Raw genomic sequence first — 15,862 nt, 5'->3', positions numbered from 1 at the left:
ATTTGCCTAAGACACACAGCAGGTGAGTACTGTGCAGGGTCTGTGCACCTTCCATGAAAGTGCCTCTGGTGGAGGGGGCGGGAGCTAACTCCTTCACTCAATGTTTACTGCATGACAGCTGGACGCCACATCCTCTTCTGAGCACTAGGGGCATAGCAGTGAGCGAGAGACAAGAGCTGTGCTCTCACGGAGCTCCCCCCTAGCAGGGGGGGGGACAGACTATAAAAAATAAATCAGTAGGAACAAGGTCATGTCAGATGTTAAATTTATAACAGGAATAAAACAGGGTAATGTGATTGCGTTAACAAGGTTAGACTATTTTAGAAACAGCCATAGAGAAAGCCTCATAAGGAGGCAACTTTATGTTATAAACTGCAAGTTGAGAAGGAACCATTCCTGGGAAGATCTGGGGGAAGAACATTCCGGGTGGAGGAACAAGTCGGAATGAGTTGAAGTGTTGGTGCAGGTAGGAAATGAGGTTGGAGAATAAGGCAGAGTCATATCACGTAGCGCCCACAGCAGGCAATTTGAATTTTACTTTAGGTGCAACGAGAGGCTACTGGAGGGTTTTAAGAGATTTTTGAATGACGTGATTAGTTTTTTGTTCAGAAAAGATCCTTCTAGCTGCTGTGCGGAGGACAGATTAGAAAGGGGTACAGGGAGACCTCATGGGATGCTCACATAGCAGCCTCGGTGAGAGAGGAAGGTGGCTTAGATTAGGGGGGAGCAGTGATGATGGAGAGAAGGAAGGGATTCAGGGCGTATTGGGGGGATGCCGGCTGCATCCCCTTGGGGTGAGGAAACTGTGTATGTGTGAACTCTGGGGAGGGAGAAATGAATTAGCTCCACTGGATCACAAAACTTGGACTTTGTCAACTGGACCGCATGATATGTCTGGAATTTTCTGTTATGGTTTCCTTCCTGTTTTTTGGCTATATTTCACAAAGTTCTTTCTGAAAAAGCTGATTGGCCTCAGATGTGCTAAGGAAAACCAAGGGGAAGCAGGGATGGGGGGTTGTGCTCCCACTGGCATCAGGTTCGACCAGGGGCCAGCATGGCAGAAGCAGTGGGGAGTCAGAGGGAAAGACCCCAGGAGGAGTGAGACCCCAGTGGTCAGAGTCAGGAGAGGGGCTGGCCCACCCTGCCTCCATGTCCCAGTGTTTCCTCAGAAGCTCTTCTCTGCTCCCACCCTGAGGATTGTTTTAACAAGGGAGGCTCTCACAGCCTTGGCTGTGCAGGGAAAGAGAGGAGCTAAGGGGCTGGCTCCAGCTGGGAGCTAGGTACTCCCTCCCCTCAGCACCTCCCCTGGACAGAGAGAGCTGCAGACTTCACACCAATGAGACTGGGCAGCTGAGCCAGGGCCGAGGGGGTTCAAGCCTCCTAAATCAGCGGTCCCCAACTTTTTTGGTGCCAGGGACCGGTTCTGTGGAAGACAATTTTTCTACGGACGGACGGGGCAGGGTGGGGGGCGGGAATAGTAATTCAGGTGGTAATGCGAGCAATGGGGGGATGGTTCAGGCGGTAACGTGAGCAATGGGGAGCATCGCCGCAGATGAGGCTTCACTCGCCCACTGCTCACCTCCTGCTGTGCGGCCCAGTTCCTAACAGGCCGCGGACCGGTACCGTGGGTTGGGGACCCCTGTTCTAAATCACTCCCTCCTTTGCCATCCTCTAACCCCACACCTGGCCTGGGGATTCTGGGCCACATGGGGGTCTCATTTATTCCACCCAGTTGACTGTACAAGGGCCTGTGGAGGGTGCTGGGTTGGGGTGGACTGGGGGGAGCCAGAGGTTAACAGAAGATCTGGTCTCTGCCCCAGTTGGTATAGCCTTCTGCAGGACCCCGAAATGGGCATGAGTGAATGCCTAGGAAGACCTGCTCCCAGGGCTCCATCTAGGCGAGGCAGTAACTAACAGACACAGACAACCATTTTACTTGGCCAACAGTGATCAGGAGAAAGGGACAGAGAAACTTATGTGGCCTCCCAGAAGAAAATACTTCCAGCTGAGGGATCAAGTAAGGCTCCTGGTGGAGGTGGCATTTGGGTGAAGCTGCAAAGAATAAATACTTGGACCAGTGGTGTTGGGAGAACGCATCCTAAGGCAGGGTGGCAAGAGAGGTGGCTGGAGGAGATAGCCCGAGGAAAGGAAGGATTAGGAGGTCAGGTCAGGAAGGCTGTCTTCTGCTGCATGGGCACAGGGAGGCTGGCACCAGCAGGAAAGAAGGCTGGATGAGAGATGGGAGGCCTGGGTCCTCATCCCAGCCCAGCTACTGACCCACTGTGTGATTTATCTCTGGGAGGCGCACAGTAGGCATCTATGCCTATGTATTAGATACCCAGTAGTGAAGTGGTGTGGCCCCAAGTCCCTCAGTTGCTGCTGACAGAGCACGATTCTAGGGGGCCCAGTTCCAGAGTGCCCCTGACCCTCAGAGTCAGGCTGTCCTCCCTCCCTCCAGGGTGCCTGCACTGGAGGTCTCCCAGACATACCTGTCACAGGTGGCCAGAGGAACCTACCTCAGAGCAAGTACAGCGCAGGCAGTACATCAGGCCCTGGGGCTCCAGGTAGGGGTGCCAGCTCTCGCCAGGGGAATACCTCTTCCCGTGAAAGAGGCAGAACATGTCTGGGCCTGGCAAACCAACCAGTGCTTTATCAGTCCCAGGAGGCTCCAGCCTGAAGTCCCTGCCTCATCCCTCCTTCTTTCTGGCTCTAGGAAGGATGTCATCTGGACCACTCAAGTGAAGGAGAATCCACAGGACGTGCTCTCCTAGTCAGAGGGCCAGAATGTCTGAGTTTGAATATCAGCTTGACCACACACTTGCTGTGTGACTTTAGGCATGTCACTGTCCCTCTCTGAACCTTAACACTTCTCTCACAGCGTGGTTAGAGGATTAAGCAGTGAACATGCTTTACAGATTTAAATTGTGGTGTAAATGTTAGTTATTATAATTAGATGAATGATCTGAGGCCCAGAGAGGCCAAACTACACCTCGAAAAACACACAGTAAGTCAGTCATCAAGCAGGGATGACAGCCAAAGTCTCCTGACTCGCAAGGCAGTGCTCCTTCTGCCCTCATAATCACACTTGCTTCCTTTTCCTTTGTCCCGTTTTGCTTATTTATTTACTACGTCTCTGCACCCTCCCCTCCCTTGCCCTCTGCTGCTCCCCTGCCTACACACGCGCGCGAACACACACACACACACCCCTTCTCTGGGCCATGTGACCTATCTTTCGAATAAAGCCACCGACAGCAGCTTTCTTGCTTTCATACTCTACCGTGTCCCTATATCTCATTGAGCTCTGATGGAAAGTGCCTGAATTGGGAAAACAAAGTGCTGCCTAGTGAAAGGTTGTTAGGAAACTGACTTTTAAATATCCTTAAAAATAGTCATTGGTACTGTGACTGCACATCACCCGATTACTTTTGTAATCTGCGCATCAGTCGTCAATATGTAGATGAATGCTTCTAAGAATGACTAGAAGAGTTTATTTCCTTATGTGGGTCAGATAGCTCTCCTGCAATCCTTCTTTCTTGAGACCTCCACCCCTTCTCTCCTCCCACAGCCCATCAATTGCCCAGTCTTTCGAGCTCTGTCTAGAACACTCACGTCCTCACCTCTCACCAGCTCAGCACCTAGCCCCAGGTCAGGGCTCCAGGTCAGGCGTTGAGGCCCCCTTGCTGTGTTCCTCTGCCTCTGGCCCTATCCTTGCCAGCCCTCCTCCATACAGGTACCTGAAGATTTTTACAACCCAGAAGGGAGGCTATCACTCCTACAAAAGCCTCTCCATTATCCAAAGAATAATCTAAGCTCTTTCAGGGAGAAACTGGGAGGCCCAGCACAAGCTAAGTATCCATAAAGACGTGTTGAATTAAATGAGATTGAAATTTGGAGAAAGGAACCAACATTTGTTGATGATATTCTATTTACATAAATTACTTCATTATCTTATTAACATCAATGTTTTGAGAATTAAATTGAATAATGCTTGGAAAGTGCTTACTTAGCCCCATTCCTGACACTTAGTTGAATGCTATTATTATGATAATTATGGTAACAATGACCCTGCAAGATGGACGTTATCATCTGTTCAAGATTCAAGAGGATAAAGTCAGTTTTGCAGGGTCATTGGGATCGTTACCATGATTATAAGAAAACTAGATGAGAAAACTGAGGATCACAAAGACTGAGTGACTTGCCTGAGGCCACCCACCTATTGATTTGAACCCAGGACCCCAGGTTCCCAAGCGGAGATCCCTTTAGTTCACCTCACCTGCCAAGGCTTTTTGCTCAAACTCAGGGCCTAGAGGTTTATTCTCTCGGTCCCCGGGCCACCATCCCCCATTCACTATTTTTTTCTCTGGGTCCCCTATTGGTCTAGAATCTAGAGATTGCCTTTCATGCCTCCTCCTGCACACTTTCTAGAGTCTCACACTTTCTGAATCATTCTCTTAGATGTTTAAACTCACAGAATCACAGGGCATCGAAAGCAGTACAGTAGCAAGGGCAGCTCACCTGCGAGGCCAGAGTCCGCTCTCTGTGCTGGGGATGGCCTGGAGCGGAGGGCAGGAGCTAAGGGCCACTGTGAACCTTTAGAAAGTTTCCTTTGTGAGAAGCTGAGACCAGCCTCCCTGGGTCCCTGCACTGCTTCTGCTCTGCCTCTTGGGCCTCCCCAAAACAAGGATTTGAGGCCACGGTCGTGATGCCCTCAGAGTCTGTGCTTCAGTGGCCACTGGGACGGCCAAGGCTTGGTTTGCTCCCCACCCACTCTCCAGCCCCGCATGGTTAGAGGGGGGATCAGACAGCAGATCCCGTTCCCGGCAAGGCCCCGGCTGGCCCGTATCAAATGAGCTGTGTTTATCTCTCAGCCGCTGCTGGCAGAGAGGGCAGGACACAGACCCAGCTGGGGTGCTCGGCAGAGCCAGCCCAATGCTCCGAGGATTGAATAATGTCTTTCTTCCTCAGTCCCTCCCCCACCAGAGAAGGGAGCGATTGCAACACCGCTGTGGCCTTACGTCTTAGGCTTGCTGCTGAAGAAAACCTGTCCCACCTTCTCTGGGGCGGCCCTGTAGCCCGGCCCCTGTGCCAGCTGGCAACCCCTCCCCCTCCCCGCCGGCTCAGAGCCTGAAGACAGAGAGAATGTCTCAGCCCTGGCCTGGGACGGACCTGGCAGCAGCTAAGAATGTGGAGGCCTGGCAAGCCGTCCCCCAACCCCAGGAGTCCCAGGCCCACCACGCCCTCCAAGGTGAGAAGCACTGCCCAGAGCTCCCTCTTCTTCTAGGGAGGTGAGTGCCCAAGGCCACGCCAAAACCAGGCAGGAGGAAGAACTGCCAAGACCTCAGGCTGCCTCCGTCCCCACAGTCCTGGCCCTTGCCCCATCCTTGCACGTGGCTGGTAGAAGGGGATCTAGCTCCTTATGCCACTAAATCACTGTGTGATGTTGAGGAAGACTCTTTCTTTCCTTCTCTGAGCCTCAGTTTCCCATCTGCAAAATAAGGGGTGGGGGTGAACTTGGATCTTCACGGGTTTACTGTACAGATAGTTTCTGAATCCATGATTTCAAAATTCTAAGATTCCAAGGTTCTAGGTTTCTAAGATTCTGCATTTCATTAGAACACAAAGCTTCTAGAGTTGTAGGATGTTCTGCTTCTAAGATTCGATCATTTCAAGCTTCCATGATTTCGGTTATGTTGATGGTCCCATACACCTAAGCTCTCAGGGTCTCCAAGGGGGGCTAGGATGAGGTTCAGGCAGCCGATCCTGATGACATGGAGAAGGAGGCAAAGTCTGTTTCTCATATGCCCTCCCTTCCCATCCACTCTCTGTTGGTCCTCTGTGGCCTTCCCACTCCAGCCCTGGCCTGAGGCCTGCCCTGCTTCTTCTCTCCACCTTGCCACCATATCTCATCCCACCCATCATCTCTTTCTCCAACTGAGGGGCCAACTGCGTCTTCCCTCGGGGGACTTTCGGAGTTAACGTGCCCCGCCAGTGATGTCTAACCCAGGAAAAAGACATTAGTGGAGGAAGTTTTTGTTTGTGGAGGACGATTGGCCCTGTTCCAGGCTTTAGAGAGACAAGGAAGAATTAAAGTGGGACAGGTCTCACACCCCTCAAAACCCCTTACCCAGTGTGTATGTAGTTCCCAAACTCTGACTTCAGAGTCCAATAGGCTGGGGTTCAAACTGGATTTGGCTTTTATCTGCAGCCTGCATTTAGACAAGCTATTTAAACATTCCAGGCCTCCGTTTCCATATCTGTTCAATGAGATTAGTAATAATCTTTGGGGGTTATTGCAGAATTAAGTCAAATAATATGTGTAATATGCCTAATGCCTGCCACATATTAGATGCTCAATTAAATGGTAGGTTAAAAACAGACAAAAAGCAGACCTGGGTGCTGACCCCAAACTTCCCTAACAGTCCATTTCTCATGGTATTCCTTCTACTCCCAGAATTCTATTAGGGCATGAACATCATGGTGCCTGCCATTAAGGTCAAATCTCCCAGGTCTCAACCTCACCAACCTTGCTTCCTGTGGTTCCCTGCACTCTCCTAGCACCACTCACAAGCCAGACTCCCTCAACACCACCTCTACCTACACAGATCTGGGCTGGGATACGGCCATGAAAGTGGTCAGAAAGGCTGGAGGAGAAAATGGGAAGGCAGGGATGAGAGGCCAGAGATCAGGCTGGAGAAAGAGGCAGAGGCTCATGAAGGACCTTGAGATCCCCAAGGGCAAAGGAAAGCCACAGAAAGGCCTTAAACTGGGGTGTGCCCATGGTCACATTTTCATTTTAGAATCAACACTGCGGCTGCAGGAATGGAGAATGGATTGGAGAGCAAGACTGGAGGCAGAGAGACCAGGGAGAGGCTGTTACAGTCGTCTGTTTTGAGATAATGCTGGCCTGGACCAAGGCAGGAGCAGTGCTGATTGGCAAAAGTACAGATCTGAGGAACACTAAGTAGGTATAGTAGGTAGGCTTTCAGACAGACTGGATGTGGGTGGAGAGGGTGAAAGGGCAGTCAAGGATGGGATTGAGGTTTCAGGCCTGAATAACCAGGTGAATGTGGGGTTCTTAGCACAACAGGCAGTAAATGTTATTGTCATTAGTTTTGATGTATTATTATCATTAGTAATAGTAACATTAGTTCCTGCTATTCATTCACTAATTGAGCATTTTGTATATCAAGTCTATGGGCCTCGTACACCCTCCCCACCCTCAAGGAGCTTACAGCCTAATGAAGAAGACAGATAGATATGATATATACAGTTGACAAGTTCTAAAATAGTGGAAGCATGGGGGCTTGAGGGAAGACTTCCCTGAGAAGGTGCCTGACCTGGACCTTGAAGGAGTTAACAAGGTAGAGACGGGTTGACCTAATCTGAATTCAGGGTAGCAACATTTATCAGACAGACTCTGGTATCTGTCAAAACGTTATCACGTCACCCCAGCCTGTCACGAGCAGGCTTCCACTTGCTTTTCCAGCAGAACTCTCGGTGGTGGCCCTTTTTTAAGCCTCACCTCCTCTTGCTAAATTTCTCACTCCCCCCATCCAGCCCCCACCCACACTCCTTCAGGCTTCTGTGCCTTTATACACGCTGTTTCTTCCACCTGGAATGTGATCCCCCATCTCCAACGTTTGACCAACTCCTCATTCTTCCAAAGTCTGTTTAGATGTCACCCCGTGAAGCCACCCAAACCTTCCGGGCCACTGGCCAGTCCTTCCTGTGGGGTCCCACAGAACTGAGTTCAGCCCTCTGTCACAATTTTCATCATACTAGATTAGAAATACTTATTGAATGGATTCCTCTTCCTTACTAAACTGAGTTTCTTGAGAGCAAGGACCAGATCTCATTCATTTTTGTATCTCCCGTGTTCTGTGCAGAGGCTACATAGTTGGCACTTGATAAATGAATGCATGATGAAAGAATGGAGTTGAGGGAGGTTCTGGAAGAGGAGGTGCTTGCTGGTCCTTAATCCTGGAAACCTCTTGCTTTAACAAAAAGGGAAATTCATGATGTGACATGAGAGCCAAATCCCTTAAGGCACTTTGATCTTGCCACCTAACGGGAATTAGCCTTTGACCTCCCCTTTCCGTCTCCCATCATCTGAACTCCCAAATTACCCACCAAACCAAACACCATGTACAAAAAGGCCAGGAGCCTGGGGAGGTATGCAGCTGAGCGATTCCATGATCTTTACGTGTAAGTCAAAATTCCCAAACTGCCCCATCCAAGGTCAATGCACGTTCTGCCTTGAAACCCTCATGCTACGATAAAGGTCTCTTATAGTAGTCAGGAGTGGGTAGTGTGGCTGGGAATTCTTCCAAAAAGCGACAGAAACGACAAGAAAGAAACTTCTGGGCTGCAGGAGAGGCTGGATAAGACCACGAAAATGGCACCAGGTGGAGCTGGGGCTGGAATTGTGGCTGGCCTGTCCCCAGCCTGAGAGAACTCAGGAAAAACCTTAGAGAGAGCCAGCCTGCGAGGGAATGTGAGAACGTTCACATCTTTTCCCTCGTGCCCAATCAGCCATACTTTATTTATGTATAGCTTCCTTTTCACACAAACAAACTTGCTCCCCTCTGAGACATAAGCTCTGCTCTGGTCACTGACACTCGATGGGGGAGGTCTCCTAAGGGAATCAGAAGTAAAAACCTCGCTCCTCAGTGGCTGAGCTGTGCAACCTAGGGAAAGGGCCCTCACTTCCCTGAAGCTGAATTCGTATCTGGCACATGGCAGATGTTCAGGAGCATAGAAGGACCTCAAAGGAGAGTCATCAAACCAGGAAAGGCAGCTCTGTTGCCTGGCAAATGTCAGGGGGCATAGAAGACCCTATTTACATTCCATTCTGCCTTGGACATATACATTTATAGATTTACAGAATCTTAGAAAGTTAGGGATTGAGAGATGATGTCCAATCCCCTATTTTACAGATGTGGACACTGAGTCCCAGAAAGGGATTGGGACTTGTCTAAGGTCATTGATTTTTGCCAGCATGAACTCCAATGCCAGTCTTCAGATCTGGGTAGGTGGAGGCTGATTATAGGAAAACCCAAACCTGTCCCTAAGAGACAGGATCAGAAGAAATGGCTTTAAATTGCAAACAAAAGGATTTAGCTGAGACACAAGGAAGAATCCTGACTGCAACAGAAGAGTGTGGAACAGGCTTCTCTGGGATGGGATCCTGCCCAGAGGCAGGGGGATGCCTGCAATGATCTCGGCATTGCACCTCCCAGCAGCACTGCTCTCATGCCAGTCCTCTTCTTTGGGAGTCCAAGGGATTCAAGGTCCCTCTCCCAGAGCCTGGCACCGTGGCCAGCGGCTGGGGGAACTTGAGAGGCCAGTCCTGGAACAGGTGCAACAGCTGGAGCAACTGCACAGCTGCTGCCCTGCTCGGCTCCGCAGCCTGCAAGCCAGTGAGTGAGACAGAGACCTCTACTGGTGGGAGAGAGGAGGTGCAGAACCTCCTAGACAGACCCAGAGAGGGGCCTGACTGGAGCCAGATGTCAGCCCTCTGTACTCACTGTGCCAGGCCCTCTAGGCACTTTCTCTTGGTGTCTGAGAATCAGTCTATCTATCCACCCCTCCCTGGCAGGGCAGGAGTACCAGGCTGCAGATCCATACTCTCCCAACTCCCTTTTCCAAAGGTCAGAGCAGACTCAGAACCAAGGCAACAGCATCTTTGGGTCTTAGAGTCTTAGATTCATGGGATGTTAAAGCTGGAATGGTCCTCAATGATTATCTATTTGACTCCAACCATCTCACTTTACAGCTGGGGAAATCTCAGGGGCAGAGAAAGGCAACTTGCCCCAGGTCACAGTTGGAATTGGTGGCAGAGCCAGGGCTGGAGCCCTGACCTTCTAATTCCAAGTTTGCCCTCTGTACCATATCATACCATAGGAGCTCCCTTCCCGCCCCATCTCTGCCTATGGGGTCTGGGGTTTTGTCACCTGGGAACAAAAACTTTGATTCCCATAGTATATATAACCCTTGGAGATAGAATAGAGCAGCCGATGTTTTTACCTGATAACTCTCCCCTGAAATCAGGATTGGCTGGAGGGAGAGATGAGAAAGCAGAAGTGTGCTGGACACCTGAAAGCGGGGTGTGGAGGGCACAATTAGTAAGGAAAGAGCACAAAGAAGAGGAGCTGACATAGGAGAAAGAGCACTGGAAAGGGAGTCAAGGTACTAGGCAGGTTCTTGTTCCACAGACAGAAGGGAGGGATGGGTGCCCAAAGCGACTGACATCATGTACGCATGCGGCTCAGCCTGGGACTGGCAACAGTACTGGTCAGTGACCAGGTCAGGGATCCCACCCTGGCTAAGGGCTCTAGCTGGGAATGGAATAGGGGTTTGATCTATGGTAGTGTTTGAGGATTAGGCCTCAGCCTGTGGCTGGAGTTGAGATTCAGTTTGGGCTAGGATAAAGGCTCAATCTGTGGCTGGAAATAGAGCCAAGGATAGAATAACCTTTGTTTGAATACTCTTGTGCTTTAAATAAGGAGCAAGCTGCCACGCATGTTCACAGGACCTAGGCATTCTGCAGGACTGGGCCACCTCAGGAGTCAGACACCACACGGGCTTGAGAATTTCCATCTGTCGGTATCACTTCTGAAAGCACCTAAGATGCCACCAGGAGACTTCATATCTATAACAGGCCCGAGATCTTACTAACTGAACTTACTAAACTAAGACGAGGGTCTTCACAGGAGAACTTCAAATAAGACCTCGGCAAATGACTATAGGATTGTTTCTAGATTCATAGGTTGTTAGCACTACACAGAATGAGGCCCAGAGAAGGAAAGTGATTTGTCCTAATTCACACAACCAGTAAGTGACAAATCGGAGACTAGGATCCAGATCTCTGTTCTTTGCTTTAATAAATTTGCTGTGTGACTTTGGGCAAGTCACTCCCCCTTTCTGGGCTTCAGTTTAACTATAAGGATTGGTACATCGAGGGGTAGAAGATTTTCAAACGTTCTTCTGGCTTTGACATCCCAGAATCTTACACCCCTCTGACTACCGGTCCACCTCACATTAACTCAACAGTTCGGCTCTGAGGTTTTTCTTGCACGTCGGAACTAGGCTCCAGACTAGGGGAGATGGAATGCTGGCAGCACCTAGTGAGAAACATGGCCCGAAGGCCAGTGGAGGCACAGAGGAGGGGAGATCAGAGTGCATCAGGTGGCAGGGAGAGTTTGCTGGAAGAGGTGTGACCTAAGCAAGGCTGTAGAGGGCTGACAAACTGTGGGAGGCAAGAAGGAGAGGTGTGGGTAGGACATGAGCAATCTGCAGAAAGATCTGATTGTAGGACATCTTTCTAAGACACAACCAGGGCAACGAAATTTGGAGAAAAGCCTTGGGGGTTAAGAGCCATGTGCCAAGTGGAAGGGAAGCAGGCATGGAGGGCATCCTGTGCTAAGTCGCTTTTAAGAAACAACAGGAAGGTACTAGGAGGAAACCTCCAGGGCTCCAGGAGGGGGAGGAGACGTTGATTGAGTAGTAGGCATTGTGCTGGGCACTTAACACAGTCACCTCCTTTAATCCTCCCATGAAGTGTTCGGGTTCCAGGTGAGTATGGGTCTTAGACAGATGCAGAAATTGAGGCTCAGAGAAGTTGTCACTTACGAAAAGTCACACAGCTACTAAGAGGCAGAGCCAGGACTTGAACCAACCCTGGGCTCTTTTCAGGACTTGTTACTAAGGACTTCTATGAGTCTCATGCTGCTGGCAGCCCAGAGACGACCAGACATGCAGCCTGCCCTCATGATCAGAGACAAGAATGAAACAAAATCCAGCACTGCCGGCTCCAGAAAGTCATGTGCAAAAGAAGGCAGAGATGGGGGAGCTGAGCTGTGGACAGAAAAGAGCTCTAGGCTGGGAAACTGGGGTTTCATCCTAGGCTCCGCCCTGTGTAACCTGGAGCAGACCACTGCCCTGGGTCTCGGTTTCTTTATTGGGTATGTCAGGGTTTGAACTAAGCTCCTTCCTTCTTTTTAAGAGAATCTTTGGTTTTGTTTTCCACCCTCACAGCGTTGCAAGAGATTGGCAGAAGATGGGGAGGAGGTCCACCAGCCTATTGTGGAAACAGTGAGGAAACTGAGGTTCAGAGAGATTATATAAACTGTTTGCAGTTACGCTGTATCTAAGTGGAAAAGCATGAATTAGGGAACATGTTTTTCAAGAACCTACCATGGACCAGCTAGTTGCTGGTGCTGGTTGCTTTCCATGTTTTCTTGAATTTAATCCTCAGAACAGTCCTAGGATTTTTCACTCCCATTTTATAGATTAGCAAACTGAGGCTCCGAGACATGCCCTCCATGCCTCCCTCCTACCAGCTGGTATTCAACAGATCTGGGATAGTGAAGACCCTGGTCTAGCTCACTGTGCCCTGCTACCTCCCAGTGTCTCACAACTCCAAATCAGGGTTCCTTCCACATGCTGTGGGACACAGGGGGAAAAGGCATAGGATTTGGAACTGGAGAGTCCTGACTTTGGATAGCTCACTACCTCTGTAAACGTGAGCGCATTTCTTCTCTCAGCCTAAGTTTTCTCATCTGTAAAATGCAAATGATAATACCCACCTCATGGGAGTGTTGTGAGCATCAAAAGAGAAAAGCAGTGGGAAAGTTCTCCTAGTTAGCTCTTCTTTCTTTCCACTGGCTCTCTTTAAATGCAATAGCCTCTTCGTCTTCATCACACCCTTGCAGCCAAACATACCAGACTCTCTACTAGGAATAAGCATAGCCCCTCCCCCACAAAAAGCACAGCGCCCTGCCCTCTCTCCCACTGCTCTCAGTTCCCTCTTCCTCGGGTCCATGGCTGCAGCCCCCTTGGCTCTGAGTCTTGCCAAGTTCCCCCCAGTCTCCCAGACTCATGAGCCCATACTGGTCCGCAGAGAAGTCTCTACCCTCCCGGTACAGGTGCTCCCTGGATGGCTGTCAGAACAGTCTGGGGTCCCAAGTCCTGGCACTTTCCCGCGCATCCCGGGTCTCCCATCCCTCTTCTGCCATCCAGCACACCCACCCGTTACTTACGGGCTCGTGCGTGGGAGTCCAAGGGGAACCAGAGCAGCGCGAGTCCCAGCAAGGAGGAGAGGACCCTTACCTCGGGAACCATCCTTCCTTTCCCAGGGCCAGGCCCCCAGGCGCTGAGCCGGGAGGGGGAGTCGGGAGAAAGTGAGATGAGGGGGTCACTGAGGCACAGCGCCACAAAGCAATGCACAGACCCAGGGAGGGCGGCTGCTACAGTGGAGGTTCAGAGAAGGGTCGAGAAGAAGGTGGTGAGGACAAAAAGGGAGGTCCAAGGTGGGAATAAGAGGAAGGTGGAAAGAGAACGGAGGGAAAGAGATGGAGGGATAGAGGAAGGTATGCAAGAGGGGAAAGCGATTAAAGCAAAGGAGAAGGTGAGAGGGAGGGGGGGAGAAGAAAGACAGGAGAGGACAGGGGTCCACCGAGCGCGCAGCGCTGGGCGAGGCGCGCGGGACCGGCGGGCTGTTCCGGGCGTGCGGGCTAGAAGCGGCAGGCGCCCTCTGCTCGCTGGGCTCGGGGTCGGGCCGCGGGGTCCTGGGGCCCGGCGGGGTGGCGGTACCGGCGGCGGCGATGGCGCGGCGGCCGCGGGGGAAGGCTGCGCGCGGGCCGGCTGTGCACGCCAAGGGCGCCAGGCGCCGCGCTCGGGCGCATTTGTACTTTGCCGCGGGAAGCAGGCAGCCCCGGCCTGGCGCTGGCCTAGCGCTGGCGCCTCCTCTGGGGCACCGCGGGCTCGGTGGATTGGCCACCCGAGAAACAGGCCCACTTTTCCCCCTCCTCTCTAGAGCTGGTCTCTGGGACAGACGCTCCAGGCGCGGCGCCGAGAGGAGGCGAGGGGGCTGGGGAGGGGGAAGGAGCCACCCGGGCCACGGGTTTTAACCCCTGACTCCCCGCGGCGCCCAGAGTGCAGGAGGACCGAACCCAGTTAGGCTTCAGGTGGGAACTAGGGGTGGGGAAGGATGAGATGTCGAGTCGGGGAGGGGAAGCGGGCTGAGGAACCGAGAGGCGCTCAGGTTAGGGAACTCGGCGGTGCGTGCACGGAACTCCGCCTCTGGATGAAATCGGGACACTTGCTGTTCTTAATTCTGTTTGTGGACTTGGCCACTCCACCTGAGTCTGTTTCCCAGATCCCGATACTAAAATTGGGATCTTAGTATCTTTTGATATTTTAATGTCTTCCCGCAATTATTTCGAACATGAAATGAGATAATGAACGTCAAAGCACTCAGATCTCGAAAGGAAGGGGGCCTAATTCCAGGAGCCTGGAATGCTCTTACCAGTTACCCCCCCGAACCCACAGACACCATATGCCCAAGCTGAAATCCAGCCCAGAGGGATCCTTGGTCCTTACTTTGGGAGTCTTCCTCTGCTACCCCCTCCCAGTCCTGAAGCAGGACACAATCTCTCCTTTGCCTCTGCAGGTGAGGCCTGCACCTCTCTGAGAGTGTTTGTCATACTCAGTCCTCTTGAGTAAGAGCTTTTTGTCAAAGTGTTGTCTTTCTTACCAGAAGATGAGTTCTGGGAGGGCAAAGCCTAGAGCTTCCCACCCCAGCCCATGGTTGGTGCTCCATACCTCGTGCTGAATGAGTATATGAATTAATAGGACCTAAGAAGAGAACCACCAGCTCTGTCCAGATAAGAAACACTCAAAATCTGAACTCAAAAGGGCAGGGCTGGGCTTCCCTGGTGGCGCAGTGGTTGAGAGTCCGCCTGCCGATGCAGGGGACGCGGGTTCGTACCCCGGTCCGGGAAGATCCCACATGCTGCGGAGCGGCTGGGCCTGTGAGCCATGGCCGCTGAGCCTGCGCGTCCAGAGCCTGTGCCCTGCAACGGGAGAGGCCACAACAGTGAGAGGCCCGCGTACCGCAAAAAAAAAAAAAAAGGGCAGGGCCCTTGTCCTGGCTCTCTCCCTAGCTTGGACATCTTTTGTAAGTTCATCCACCCCCAATTTGGACCTCAGCTTCATGCCCAGCTTCTCTTGCAGAGCTGCTGGGAACTCCAGTGAATGTTGGAGGGGAGAAGACCGGGAGGAATAAGAGAGAAGATGGGATGTTGAATCACATCCCACTCTGGTAGGGAATCACATTTCCAGGTTGAAGCACTTCTGACTGTGTCTGTAAAGATAACTTCCTGGGCTATGGCTGTGCTCCACATCTACTGTGTTGCCTCCATGCTCTCCAAGAACAGAGAGCACTGGAGGAACCAGTGATCCCGGAAACAGAGCTTCCCCAGGGCCCTCCGAAATAGAGACAAACATGATCTGCCCCTGGGTGCCCTTCAAGCTTAATTTCTCCTTCTCCAACATGGCCAGCCACTTCCTCTCCCTTGAGTTTCCCTTTTTGCTTAGGCTTTCAGGGAACTCAGAGTTAAATTTAGTGTTTAATTGCGTCCTCCCTCCCCCCTCCCCTTTTTTTGGCCACTCTGCGTGAGGCTTGTGGGATCTTAGTTCCCTGACCAGAGATTGAACCCTCGCCCTTGGCAGTGAAAGTGCCGAGTTCTACCACTGGACCTCCAGGGAACTCCCATTTTAGTGTTTAATTGCAGAAATAACCTCATCCCAAGGACTTGGGACAGAGCTCTTTTCCTTTCTCCATCTTTGTTTAAAGTCTGCTATACACATATATTCATGTCTTAGGTAAAAGAGGTGGATTGAGATTGGCCTCCCTTACATCCTGTCCATTCTACTTCAGGAAAGGTCTCTACCATGAGACAAAAAAGGTCTCAACACTCCTCTCCATCCTTATTGTCCTCAGAGCTCAGGCCATCTTCATCCCCTACTGGACTTTCTTAATAGCCTCTTCGCAAGTCTTCTGCCACTAGCATGGCTCCTC

General features: G+C 51.4%; 1 protein-coding gene across 2 annotated transcripts in view; it reads right to left on the bottom strand.

Annotated features, from left to right (window-relative positions):
* CHRDL2 (chordin like 2) overlaps nt 1-13,301 on the bottom strand; it is a 31,330-nt gene extending 18,029 nt beyond the window's left edge. The window contains exons 1-2 of one of the 2 annotated variants that reach the window (XM_065882055.1): nt 13,041-13,301; nt 2,517-2,629 (exon numbers count right to left, since the gene is read on the bottom strand). In XM_065882055.1, the coding sequence (XP_065738127.1) occupies nt 2,517-2,629; nt 13,041-13,122 (195 nt within the window). In that variant the 5' untranslated portion in view covers nt 13,123-13,301. The remainder of the gene's footprint in view (nt 1-2,516; nt 2,630-13,040) is intronic. The other variant, XM_065882054.1, reaches the window with a different exon arrangement.
* Between the last annotated feature and the right edge of the window lie 2,561 nt (nt 13,302-15,862).

The sequence above is a fragment of the Phocoena phocoena genome, chromosome 8, assembly GCF_963924675.1.
Source record: "Phocoena phocoena chromosome 8, mPhoPho1.1, whole genome shotgun sequence".
Taxonomy (NCBI): Eukaryota; Metazoa; Chordata; class Mammalia; order Artiodactyla; family Phocoenidae; genus Phocoena; species Phocoena phocoena.
Note: the sequence above shows the minus strand (reverse complement) of the source record. Positions and strands in the feature narration are given on the sequence as shown.